Source organism: Erithacus rubecula, assembly GCF_903797595.1.
Source record: "Erithacus rubecula genome assembly, chromosome: 2".
NCBI classification, from domain to species: Eukaryota; Metazoa; Chordata; class Aves; order Passeriformes; family Muscicapidae; genus Erithacus; species Erithacus rubecula.
The window spans coordinates 65206741-65221138 of record NC_136685.1 but is presented as its reverse complement, the minus strand read 5'-3'; the positions used below and the strand labels follow the sequence as shown (position 1 = coordinate 65221138).

The following is a 14398-nucleotide window of genomic DNA, read 5'->3' as shown; positions in this document are numbered from 1 at the left end:
TCTGAGAAGTTAATTAGATTTTGTTTGTGAAATCTTGTTTAAAAGCTCATTTTGAACTTCATGAAATCGAGTTTTATGCCCCAATTATAAAACACCAATCAGTGAGTTTAAGCCAATTTAAAAAAAGAAGTGCTAGAATAGAAATTAGGACATCTGATGTGAGTAATTTTTGAAGAGATACGTATGTCCTGTAGTTAAAAGAATTGATATAAGAGCCTTGGATAGAGTACAGTCCTCACACTTGGTAAGCAATGACGTAGGGAGGAAGGAATGTACTTGAATTTTGACCAAATATATAAAGTGTTTAGGAAGTATAGACCTTGCTTTAAAAGGAGACCAACTTTAAATAATCTGAAGGTATCTTAATGGAAAAAGCAGGCAAACAGTGGAATGTCATCCAACAAGAAGGCATTAAAGATGCTTTCAAACTAAAAAAGAAAAATATAACTACATCAGCACATATTGTAAACCATTGATAAAGTAGCTTCTCTCTGTTAGAGGTCACTTTGACTCTAAAATGCTGTGAGTTTTGAGATGACCATGTTTTTCAATATGACCTAAGGTTGTTTTTCAGCTATATTATTTGAACTAGATTTTTCAGAATATATATGCCTTCAGGATTATGAAGGCTGCATGTAAAGCCCTACAATACAAATAGTGTGTGAAGGCCAACATATAAAGCTGTTTCTTTTGCTTACCAATGTATTACAAAAAATAGAGGGGTTAATATTTCCTGGTGTGATATAGTCTTTAATAGATTTGGAACAATTTGATGTCCTTCAGCAAACTAGTGTCAAGAATCAAGTTCTTAGCTGGGGGTGTTAGAAAAGATGATGAGCCAATAAAAAGTGAAATATTTGGGAAGAAAACTCACTCAAAAGCAGAAATTCCTAAATGTGTCAGAAAACCTGCAAGCAGTCACTACTATATTAGCTGATGGATTCCAAATATATAGGAAAGCAGACATGGATAACTTAAAGATTTCTTTTAGTGTTTTTCAAAGAAAATAAAAAAAATAATATTTTTGAACTAATCTTATTTCTAGGAAATAGAGAGTATTTATAGAGGCAGAAGGGAGTGCTCAGACAGGGTCAGCTGCCATGGCATCCCACAATTTATCTGATTTTTTTGTGTTGGCCATTGATGATCACTGTGGACTGGGTATAGAATATTTTTTTTTTTAATTTCACCTGTTACAGGTGTTCTCTTTGTAACAGAAGGTACACTTTTCTCCTCTGAATGTTCTTCCAAGGTAGGCACCTTTTAGCTGGCATTTGGCACTTAATGGATATATGCCAAAAATGAACAAGCCAAACCAGTGCCTTTCATGCACTCTTTTTACATCTGTGATGAACTGCTTTGGAGGAAGAAGTGATAATAAACATGCATAATATTGAGTGAAATGTTGAAGTTTAATGCATTCTGGGACACTTCAACTGGATCCATCACAACTGAATTTTTTCCTTCCCCTACTCAAAGAGGAAAACTTAATTGGAAGTAGTTTACCAATGGGGTGATTAGTGCAGAGCAAAGTACACCTAACCACTAATATCAGGTGATAATATTCCCATTCCACAAGTTATAACAATCTCCAGCTTCTTCAGCATCTAAGAGTTATTCCAATGTATCCAGGTCATAGTGAAAATTTCTGTCCTTTTGATAGCAGGAGGTTTTCTTCCCTTACTGATTAAATTTCACTGCATGTCTTCAACTAGCCATTTTCCACAGCTCTTGGATGTTTACTGTCTCTAATACAAAAGCAGTCATCTGATTATTTTCTTTAGACAGGGACATGTTTTCTCTTTCACTGGTGCCACCTATCATCTTGTGGAAGCAGAATTATCTTCATAATACCTTTAACTTTTTCTGTCTAGAAAAATGATAATGCAAAAGGTTGCATATTAAATTTTTACCTGTGTAATATCTTTTTGATTAAATGAGGGAGGTTTTAAAATATCATCACATTTGGTACAAACCACAAGGAAATTCTTCTTCAGAGAAAATTCTTTTCCTTGCAAGATTCTGTTTGATACCAAGAGGTGATTCGATACAGGATGAAATCTCTCTGTGGGTATAGCAGCTACCTTATGCATAAATACTTGTTTTTTTAAAAAGGTGCTATTACATGCATGTCTGCCATTTAGGGTTTCTAGAGTTTCTTCTCATTGTGTAATACCAATTCTCTATGAATTTATCAAAAGTATAGATACCAGAAATACCTTGCTTTTGTTTTCCTTTATTTTATTTTTGTTCTTCTCTGGACCACAATAAATTTCTTTTTTAATTGCCAGAATGGGGATATTCTGACATGCTTTGATAAGCTTAAGATCATATGTTATGCTTACACTCTTTGGAAAAATAAATTGTGGAATATTTGCTCCATTACTGGTGGGTAAATAATTGTTTGTAAACATGTGCAGAACATTTGAAATAAAGAAGAAAATAGCTAAAACAAAGTAACTCTAATGATATTCCATCCCATCAATCTTGGAAATTATAAAGAGATTTGTATCCTAAGAATGAGTCTTATGTATGTAAGACTGTTGCAGGATGGAATGTGGTAGCCTCTATTTCTAACAATGCTTAAGTGAAAGCAGTCCAAATTGCACTTTTCAGTAATAGAATTATCTCTTTTAACAGCTGTATCCACAGATACTCAGTGATTGTGTTAATGGAGAATGAGGTATTTGATCTCATTGCATCCACAGAATTTGTGTGCAGCTTCTTCTCTTTTGACTTTTATGTTTTACTGGTCATACCTTGATTTTCAGAATTGAAGTATTATTGAAATTCTGTAAAAGCTGGCACATTTCACCTGGTTTCTTATCCAAAGTGATTAAAGGCTTTCAATAAAAACTCTAAGTCAGCCCAAATTCACTCAGCACTGGGCTGAACTTCACTCAAAAGGGTTGTGAGCCCTTGCAAACCTGAAGAATCTGGGCCAAGTTAAGTCAGCATTGAAACCTGTAATCAGGCAGGATTCACGTGCTCTTCAATTTCCTTGAGAACATTTACCCATCTCTCCCTCAAGTTTTCTGTGGTTTGCTAGGACTTTTTTTCAGTTTCAGGATAACAATGGTGGAGCCAAGTCTTCCAGTAATGATTACTAAATACAATATTTTCTGCTGCAAATATCCGGGCACTAGTCAGCAGTGCTACTGCTCAGAAGACTACATTACTACTAATAAAAAGCATTTGCAGCACTAGACAAAGCTCTGACTATTGTTGTGACTGGGGAAGTATAAGGAAATTCCATTTGTGTATCTTTTTTATAGATTACATATGCCTATTTGAGTGTATGTTTGTAAATTGCTGTTGATTGAAACATGTTAACTGAAAAACAGTGATTATCTTTGTATCCTAATTATGCTATTGCTTTGCTATTTTCTTCCCCATAAATTTAAAATCAGGGTTTCCATTTTAAACAGCAGTGTATCTATAATGCAGAAAAATATCTTCAATTAATTATTATTGTAGAGCTATCTAGGGAAATTGTAGTAAAAAAATACCTGATAAGTTTCTTTTTTTTAGATTTCTATATGAATTTGATACCACTGACATTTGTTACCAGATCAGTTCAGAACCTTTTCATGCTTCAAAACTTTCTGACTCTTGGGAATCCTAAAATCCTCCTTGCAAGTTAACAGCCCAGAATCTAGCAGACTTCCCTTGAAAAGGGAATCAAGTACCAAATTAAGAGCTTTCTGCTTAAGCATGCAGACTTTAAATGAAATTTAGTTTGTATTACCTGAATGACTGCATATATATAAATTTCACCCAAGCAGATGCACAGAGCAGATTGACAATTACTTTGCACATTGGTGATGCCTAAGTCAACATGGACATTCTTGTAGATTTTTTTCTAAGTGTTTTTTCAGTGATCTTAGTGAAATGTGTGCAAAAAACTTAGGTGAGAACATCAATGTATGGAAATGACAGTTTCTTATTTGTAATTTCCTTCACAAGATCACCAAATGATGCTATCTTTCATACAAAACTAGTCATGTTTTCAATATGGCCTGCTACAGCTCTAGTACTTCACTAATGGATGTGTGTACAGGGAGAGAAAAAGTTTTCATTTGTAATTGCCAAGCAACTTGGAGAAAAGCTATAAGGCTGAATCCTTCCTGCTCTTTACTCAGCTTTTCCTCCTCGTATTATTTGAGTTTTTGGAATCATTATTTAAGATCTGGTTTTAAATCAATTTCATGACTTGGTTGTTGTTAAGGTTATTGGAAGGTTTTTTGGTTAGTTTTTTTTTTTTTTTTTTTTTTGTTCATTTTCAAGGCTTTGAATTTTAGATGTTTCTTTTTTGCAGTGGTGGTTTTGGTTATTGAAATTTGTGTCATTTTTGGGTGGTTGTTTGTTGAATGGCAGGAAAGGTTGGGGTTGTTGTTTTTTTTTTTTGGAATTGACCTACATGAGACTATCCTCAGGTGGTTTCAGTATATTTTACACACGACATATGTAAAATTGAAATTATCCTGAAACATCTCTATCTTTCACCTTGTTGTAATTATTTGTTTGTATTTTTACAGCCAAAATAGACCAAGAAAATGAAGAAAAGTCACTGACAGAAGCACATAAGAGGTAAGAAAGAGCAATGTAGTAAGACCTTTCTTTGAAATATTTTTTAGCAGTTGCTGTATTGGTAGCCAGCATTACTGTGTTTTTGAATGGTATAGAAATGCACTCAGAAAGAAAAGTGATACTTAGTTATTGTTAATTTTAATTTGACAATGAAGAAATATTGAAATTTTTTAAAGAAATACTGTAGTTATTATTCTAATCTTTCAGAAAATGCATTAACCTTATGTAAAAATAAATTCTGAGTATATCATTTGGACTGATAGAAAACTGTTCATACTACACCAGAATCGTGGTAATTTGAGAGATATTTGGCATTCCCCAAACAAATATTATTTATTAGGTATCATTTCCTGTGCTTATAAAATGTCCATTTTATAAAAAATTATTTAAACACTTTTTAAATAAATTAATGAGATTTATAATTAAATGTGACTTACTTTCTAGAATTGCTAATAGATATTAAAATATTTTTTGTGGTAAGAAGCAAAATACCTCATTAAATTTAATTACAGATGTATGCAGTTGAGACAGTTTTCAAAACTGGAAACCTCACTGACTTGCACAGCATGTGGTTAGTTGTGATTTTTTTGGAGAGTTCCCCAGCAGCAGTGTTTGAATGGGACAGATTTTTATCGGTGCCAGCAAGAGATCAAAACAGGGTGCACAGCATTTCTAGCCCAAACTTAGGAAAATTCATACACTCTATTTGCTTTTCTTTCAATAAAAATAGCATTTTCTTTTTGTACTAGCTACAGCTATCACTTAATGCATACTACTGGATATATCTGTTTTATATTCCCAGAATTATGAAGTCTCTCAATAGGATTCCTCTAAAAGATATCACAAAAAAGTTTCTAGTTTTTACTACAGTTTGCTACCCATTCTATGGCCTCAACACCCAGATTTGCTACCTGCAGTAAAGCCACAGGGTGGTTGATGTCTTCCCTGGTAGAACACCACTTGTTTTCTCTATTCCCTTGGGCCATTTACTAAAGATAGCAAAAAGAAGCCAAGAGGAGTGAGTGCCACTCTCAGAAGAACCTCCCTTTTTATTTGTAAGGAGATGGTAGACCCTTGAGTGGCATGTGAGGAATCATGGTGTGTGGTAAGGGAGTATAAGAGAATCACAGACAGCTGCTTTGGGCAGGTCTGTGTTCCCTTAAGTTTCCCTTCAGAATCACAGAATATGCTGAGTTGGAAGGGACCCACAAGGATCATCGGGTCCAGCTCCTAAATGAATGGCCCATAGAGGGTTCAACCCCACAACCTTGGAGCCATTAGCACAACACTCTAACAAGTTGACATAATATTAGGGTATTGCTTTGGCTTTGTATCACACCTCTTGCTCAAGTATATGAAAGGCATTCCTGACATTTCTTAGCTTTGTTTAGCTGTTCAGTTACATAATTCTTGCATTTAAAATTTTCCTTCAAAATAAAACTTCGTTAGAAGATGGCACTGTTAGATTTTTGTCATCTCAGATTGCTCTTTTAAGGAAAAGATTTGTCTGGACAAAAATGGACTGGAATACAAGTCCAAATGTGACAGAAATCTAATGACAGTGGGATCTTCAATCAGTTCAGAAATCTTGTGGTTTATCACTATCTTTTGTTGTCTAATTAACTTTCTTTTCTAATCTTTTTCCCTGACTAGACTGGAACCATGTTATCAAAAAATTTTGTATTGCTTTTTATTAGCCTGATAGGGGAAGAAAGCAAACTGCTGCTCCATGAATTCTTGTTCAACTTGGTTTGCCTCTTCTGGCTTGCCCTAATTCTTTCTTCTCCCGGCTCCTTTAACACAGTTTGTCAAAGAAGAAAATTCTGCTTCACTGCTCCTCCTTTCTGTGAATATCCAGCAAGGATATTTTCTTTCTTCCTTCCACCTTCCGACTGAAATTCTTGATCAGATTAGTGGTATTTGTCAGAACACTGAAGACAACTTCATATGCAGTTTTAATATTATGTGTGATTATTTCAGTAAGGTTTTTAATTTAGCTTGGAAATAAAATGCTTGGGATCTGTTTTGGAAGAGGTGGGTGAAAAAGATGATAGGAGCTTAAGAAACTAAATAAAAGATTAGTTGCATTTGACTAATCATAGGTAGATAGCAGTGCATAGGATGACAAGGCAAGCATGTAGTGCAAGGAAAAGTGATGGATTAGATGGAGCAAAGTTAATGTGATTAATGTGCTTGGATTTTCCTTGTTGAAGTGGGTGACTTCAGCCCATGTGTAAGTTCAGGTCTACTGCATGGAAGTATTTCTTTAGCTTTCATTAAAAACTATGATATTACTATTATTATAATTATAATTATTATTAATTTTCTTTTTCGTTTCTCTCCATTAAAATATAAAAGTCCAAAAGAAAAGCTCTTGTAGCTATAACAAAAAATGTTTCTGAAATGAATAATGATTTGGGGAAAATGCAGCTATGTGTATTTTAAAAAAGCTCGGTTGTGCAATAGATGAGCTGAAATGGAAAGTTAATCTTACTCACAAAATGAAGACAAAGAAAATGGAATGTCTGCTCCAGGGACTCCATACAGTGTATGACTGTTCATTTGTCACAAGTGAGAAAATGTTTAATCAGTTTTGAAATGATGTATTCTCTCTTTATTTATCGTGTTTAGTGACTTTAAGAGTGTCAGTATGTAAAGTGTTTATCCAAGGAATGGATTTCTGGCACATGGATAAAATGAAAAGTGAAATGTTTAGCTCGCAATAGGCATATGTTCCAAGATCTCTCTGAGTCAGTATCCTGAGATGAGAAGAAAGCACACAGGTCTATGTTTATCTAGCTTACACAGGCAGACAAGGAAGGCTCCAGCCTGGTATTAACACTGAAGTGACATGGAATGTCTTCACCAAACCCCAAACAATTACATCATTCCCTTAACAATATTGATAAAGTGTAATAAGAAAGAACCTGGCACTTTCCAATTAGATCCTCATTGCTAAATGCTTGAGAAACTGTGAAATACTTGTCAAGTTAAAGCAAAAATCACTCGTTTTCGGGGGAGGTGAAAGTAAAACAGAAAAGAGAGAGGAGGAGGGGAAAGAGATGCTTCAGTATATCAGGAGTCCTCAATTCAGTGCCCCTTTATATTTTCTTCTGTTTTTATTTTTAAATTTCAAATAATGCCCACTGTCCCAAGACTTATGTTATAGATATACTCTCTATTTTCTATATTTTCATTTACTTAGTGTTAAATCTTTCATCTTTTCAGATGTGATTTTTCTTAAGCAGCAAGAAAAATATTGAGGTTTTATTGTTTGCAGCTATGCTTAATACAATTTCACAATGATATAGATTTTTATCATAGTATCCACAGCAAGTAGGAACCGAGATTGCAACAAAATTATTGCCCAAATAATATGACAAGTGATACCTTGTTTGCACTGCTAGGGTGAAAGGCAATAGCAACAGCAGAAATGCCTTTTTGCAGACTTATAATCAGAAATGAGTTACTCCTTTCATTTCATTTCCAAGAACCAACAGCTAAACAACCTGACTGAACTTACTAGAAACAACATTCAGTGAAGTTGAAGGTCCTAATTCTCTGCCTTGCTACTCAACAGTTACATAGCTCTAGAGGAATAGCATGTAACTTTATTACTTTTTCCTATAATACCTCTCCCAGAATTAAGTTCTCATCTCTTTAGAAGGCTTCCAGCTTCACATCTTTTTAAAAAGCAAATAAATCCAGACTTGTAACGCTGATCTCTCTTCCATTGTAATAGTTAAGATGATCTTTTCCTTCCCCTTTATCAGTTTCTTCTTGGAATAACACCTTGGGAATTATTAGAAATTTAATTAATCTTTTTCTTTAATATATGTATCCAAGACACAGATGATCTTCAATTTTTCCTGCTATCTCTGTCTAACAATAAATCATTTGATTCTAAATACAATTCAGCAGCACTGAAAGTTGTTCAGTTACTCATATTTCATATTATTAACTCATATTCCACTCCTGTAAGAGACAATTTATGCTAGAAATGTTAAAGAATACTAAATATCTTTTCCATTTTTGGTTTGTTTGTTTTGTTGTTTTTTTGTTTGTTTGTTTTATTAGTTTGGTTTTGGTTTTTTAGTATTTCTGATAGTATAACTCTGCTTGAAGTGATAAGTCACTAAGTCAACAGTCTCATACACTGACAATTTAAAACCCTTCATCTCTTTAGCCTATTGATGCCTAACAAGACCTGGAAAGACAGAAATCCCACTTGCTGTCCTGGTTTCTGTACATCACTGATTTTATAAAAGTCCTAGAATTTAATTTTTTCATTAGAAAATCTCAGTGCATTATGAGAATATATATTTGTTTTATAAAAAGTCAAACAGAGGAATTTTTTTTTTCCTTTTGACGTAAGTATCAACTGGGAGTTTTGGATGTGTGTGGCTTGGTATGAAATGCTCATCTCTCCATGTCTGGATATTTTTATTTGGTTTATTTTATAATTTGCTTCCATTACTTGCACATTCCAGTGATTTTTGGGCTTTTAAGTGCTTTCTGAGAGCAGCCTCCCAGGCACCTCTTCTGTTTTCAGGACTTTTAATAATCCAGTTAGAAATGTGTTGTTGCTTTCTTTTGCTGTAGCAACAAAGTGCCATTAATTTTGAAGAGAAATGTTTACCTTTAAATTGCCTGCAAAAAACCCCAGTATTCTTGACACAACACTCTTTGCAGACTTCCATTGACATCACTGAACATGAGAACTTGGGAGGAACAAAGGTTTACACCTGCTTATGAGCTGACAAGTCGATGACATTTAGAGAACTAGCAGACAGTATGGTACAATGGCACTGCTGAAAAGCAACACCTCGAAATGTAGCACCTAAGTCTGGTAATCCTTTAAAACATTAACTGTTCCTCCCACCTCACTACCCTCCACACAATGTTTTGGATTGTTTCCAAAAGTGAACTGTAAAGTTAAAGTGAAAATTGAGTTAATGATGGAAATAAACTGGTGAAAAGCTTAGAATGGAAGAGGTATGTAGTTTAAAAAAAAAAGAAAACAAAAAAAAAAAAAAAACACCAGGAGAAATCTTTTAACTGAAAGGCAAGAATATGCTATGGGATTCTGTCTTTCACTACTCTTGAGCCATTCATCTATTGTTGGTTGCTTCACTGTTATGTCTATTTCTCGATGTGTGGCTCCCAGCATGTAGGCTGGAATTGCTAAGGGTAATACATTTCAGACCGTAGGTATACATTAGTTGGATCAGCAAAAAGTAAATACTTGCTGAGCAGAGGAAATGTGTATAGAAGAAGCTTACAGTCTGTTAAACAGTTTGGATCATTCTAGTTTAGTATCCTGTCTCTGACAAAATATCAGGAGCAGTAGATATGCAGTAATGGAAACTTAGCCAGCGGTTTAGTTATGTCAGAAAGTCTCTTTTAAAATATGGATTATTGGTCTTATCCTGGAAGATGAAGTCCTTGTCCTTTTCTGAAAATATTTGCCAAGACCTTAACAATTTGGATGATTGATTTTTGCCTGTAAAAGCATTGTCTTTTAAAGATTTTGGCCTAATTGCTTTGAAAAACAATTGTATTTTATTGGTTTGAAATTAGTTTTCATTTAATGGCATTCAATGCTAGCATGAGCAAATGGTAATACAACTCCTAACAGACTGGGATATAATTGAGAGATCTAATATTCTGCAACGTAAACTGATTTTCTAATGCAACTTATTCTAAAGTTCATGCAGAGGGTTTATTCTTGGATCTTACAGTAAAAGATAAAGGACCTTAGTTTAAGATGCAACTACAGTTACATGGCTAAGTAGCATTGATAGCAATACAGCTAACACCCTGATAGCAATATAGTTAAAACAACTTGGATCTGATCAACCTAAAACTAATGGCATCAGACTAAGGATTAAAAAAAAGGGAAAAGCATAGAAGAACCATGTAGCTCATAAAATTAGTGGGAAAAAAAATACATGAATTAAAGTATTTCAACGTGGCACATTTTGTTTGGCTTCCAGTTTATGTTCAGCAGGTGGTTTCACTGAGTAGCCCTCAAAAATTCAAGATATTCCTCTTGAGCTGTTGCAGCTGAAGTAAGACTCTTGTGTGCGTGTGTGCATGTGTGATTAGCTCCAGTGCCTCTCCCTTGTGCATCAGCTTCTGATTATGTTCAGCAGGACTTTTCTTTCATCATATTATCTACCTGAGCTCTTTGGTTAGATTGTTTCCTAAGACCTTCTAGTCAGTGTTTACATTTCCAAGGACTGTGACTTAAATGTGGATAATGTCTCTCTTTTACTCTCATGTTGATTTGCCAAGGGAATTGTTCCTTTCTTCTATGCTGGATGTTATGATTTACTTCAAGTATTACAATATTATGTCGCTGTTGTCATGTATATGCAAATAGAGAAGCAGAACGTCAGGGATGGGATTTAATTAGGTCACAACTGCTGTATTAAATCATCTGGGAACTATCCAGTAATAATCTGTACAATATAGGTCATTCCTTCCATAACAATTTCCAGCTGATGGAAGGCTGCCATCCACCAGCCAATCCACCATACAGGGATTGCTACAGCCTACTTCTGAAACTCTGCTGTGCTTCTAATCTGTGGAGATTAGGTGACTGGGAAAAATGCATTGTCCCTTTGCCCTCCCTGGGTTTGTTCTTCGGTCTCATTGCCTTGTTTCTTGACTGTTTTATCAAGCTGGTTCAGAAACAGCTTTGCTGGGCCAGATCCCTTCTGTACTATGTGCTAAAGGAGGGCTTCTCATGAGAGAACCTCACCAGCTTCTTTTGTCAGCTGCTATATGAAATATAGCTCTTCTACCTTAATCAGTCTGTGAAGGAGGTAAAACTTCCTGCTTCACTCTAAAGAAAACAATTAGGGCATGTTCACCCCTAGCCAGAAACATCAGGAAGTATCCCTGGAAGGGATGGGAACAGCTCCTCCAGACATGAGATGGTGTTCTCAGGCCAAAGGAATATGGTTTGTCTAGCTTTGCTTGGATGTGTGAATGTTGATGATTCACAAATCCAGAGTTGATATGGTTGCTTAATTTCTGTTAAGTCCAGTGGCTGCCACCTTTTCATTTAGACAATCCTTATAGAAAATTCTGCCCATTTTCTGTACTCATCTACACAAAGATTCTTTCACTTCTATGAAGAGAATGTATTGGGATAACTTGAGACTTGAATCTCAAGTGCTTAAAATTTGAAAAATGCAAATAAAGACCTTTCCAACCTGACAGTTCATCAAGACAGATTTTGAAGTCTTTCAATTTCCTTTCATGGGATTTTTTCGTAATTGACTCTAAGAATATGAAAGCCCCCATGAACAGTTCTATTTTCAGCAAAGGGTAGAATTCTTCTATTCATAGTTTTGCTGGCAATGATGATATGAGTGGATGCATGTTAAGGAGAGAGCTTGAATTACTGAATTAGATAAGAATGCTCTCCATAGCAACCACAAAGGGTTAAGGTGAAGCTGCATCAAAAGACCTTTAAAATGGTAGGATGTTCTGTAATCTCCAAGTATTTCAGAGCATTTTTATTCTATAAAGAATACCATTTCAAAGAATAGAAACTGAAACTTAAGTTTGACTTGAGCACCAAAATAGAAATTATTATGCCAAAAAATCCCTGTATATTCATTTCATTTGCTATAGAGTGCATTTTTATCAATGTACATATGTAAAGTTTTATCTTTGCTGAATCATACTCTTAGAGATGCATTAATCTTATGTGTATCTGAAATTTTGTAAAGCATGTGTGTGGTTTCCATCTAGATACCTAAATCTGCTCTAGATTTAAGAAAAAATATTATTCCATTATGTAATTGTTATTATTTTCTTAGATAACGCTGACCTTGTTTCTTCATGAATTTCAGTCATAAAAATGAGCCACACGATGTGAGCAGGCAGATTACAAGGCTGAGGCTGTAATGAATAAATTGAAAAATCATAAGCTTTTAACATATATTTAGTGCACAACAGCTCTGCACCACTTCCATATGTAATTATAACCTCCTTAACTAATAATGATTGTTTAGAAGGCCTTGAGTGAACATGAGGAGTGCTAATAGAAAGATCTGAAGTCGAGTTGGGCTTTCACATGAGGCTTTTAGCTGTTTCTTACAGCACTGAGGCCAGCAGCTTTTGTCAGACCACTGCTGTTGAAATTTATTCTACCACTGTATTCTGTGTCTAACAGCACCTTATTATTTCTTGAAGTTCAACTAGCCAAGAGTCATTTAATATGTTTGAAGCTCACATGTTTGTCTTTTTAAGAGAGAAAAATAGTTTTCTCTTGGATATGTTGCTGGGCCTGAGTATCCAGTGCACAAAATTACATGGTATTGTTTTACACATGCTCATATTGCCTGTGTGTAGCTTAGCACAGAGCTAGCCATTTGTCTGGAGCAGCTTAGCTGGCAGGCATGGGCATCATATCCACACTAACATGAATTAAAAGCATCAAAGTTCTCCTTCCAAGATGGAGAGCACGTAGGTTTCTGCAAGGTATTCAGGTAGCAGTGGTTGCAGCTAACACCAATGCATCTAGAGAGCTTTAACTAGCTCTAGCCAAGGTTTTGGGAGAAAGTTTGAACTGACTTCAAATTGTCATTTTAAAATTATACAGAAAAAGCACATGTGACTCAAAAATGCATTTGAAGAGTCACACTAAAAAATGCTTGATTTTTAATTTTTTTTTTTCTTGGAGTGGCCTGCTAGAATACAAATGTCAGAGGAAAAAAAAAGACACAAGGTTAGTTCTGTTTCTAATGTATTATCTCAATTCATATTTTATTCTGAATAATATTGAATGGAAATACAACCTTTAAATATGCCCAGCAGAATTTAGGTTCACATAAACCCCAGTTACTGGGTGAGATGTAGCTGACAAATGCTTTACACATGATATAATGAAGGTAGCAAAAATACCTCTAACCCACATTTCCTGACCTTTGATTTTCAAATGGCTGGAATCTGACTCAGTATATGCAGAGTGGCTTTTTAGCACAGTATTTTATTTTTTTTTTTTTTGTCACCAAAGAAGTTCTATAGTTCTATTTGCCAAGATAGCTCACTCCTGGTAAAATTTAGCACCAAATCATATGGATATTGGATAAAAGAGGGTATTGTTATATGAGTGGAGCATTTGTTTATATCAGAATAATGCAAAAAATCCTGGAATCAACCCAAATACATAGAGGGACCAGATTGTAGCCTATTGTTTTAGAGATGAATGAAAATAAAAATACAAATTCAAAAATAATCAAACCAGTGAGGAAAGATCTTGCAGTATGCTTTTTAAATGTAGTATTAACTGTGATTCCTGACAGCCTAATATTTCCAGAAGATATAAGCAATAAGGATTAGGCAAATTTCATCATACCCAACTAATGTTCCTAAATCTGGACCTGATAAAAATATTTTCTAAAATCAAGATTTTGAAAATCTCAGTGCTCACATTCATCATTCAATGAAAGTATAATTTAATTTAGTTATAGCCATTTCATTTTGCTGGTTTGTAACTGCTGTTATGAGGCACTTTGTTCCTGAAAGACAGCAATAAAGATGTACTCTCCCATTGAATTAGGTAAATAGAAATATCTGGAATAACAGTTTAAATTGAGGTTGAAATAGCCATCTGATATGTGAAGGGTTTATTCACTGTTAACACAATGAGATCATCATTCTTCATAAAATTCTATTTTTCCCAAAATGTTTAGGGGAATGCTGTAGTCCTATTGAATTTAACAGTCTGTGTCACAGTATATGCTCTCTGCTATGTAACAGCATTCAGTTACAGGGTCTGGTGCTTTTA

General features: G+C 34.7%; 1 protein-coding gene across 4 annotated transcripts in view; it reads left to right on the top strand.

Annotated features, from left to right (window-relative positions):
• The window catches only part of FMN2 (formin 2), a 154975-nt gene that overhangs the window by 117216 nt on the left and 23361 nt on the right, over positions 1 to 14398 (top strand). For all 4 annotated transcript variants that reach the window (XM_079330079.1, XM_079330078.1, XM_079330077.1 and 1 more), the window contains one exon: positions 4539 to 4590. In XM_079330079.1, the coding sequence (XP_079186205.1) occupies positions 4539 to 4590 (52 nt within the window). The remainder of the gene's footprint in view (positions 1 to 4538; positions 4591 to 14398) is intronic.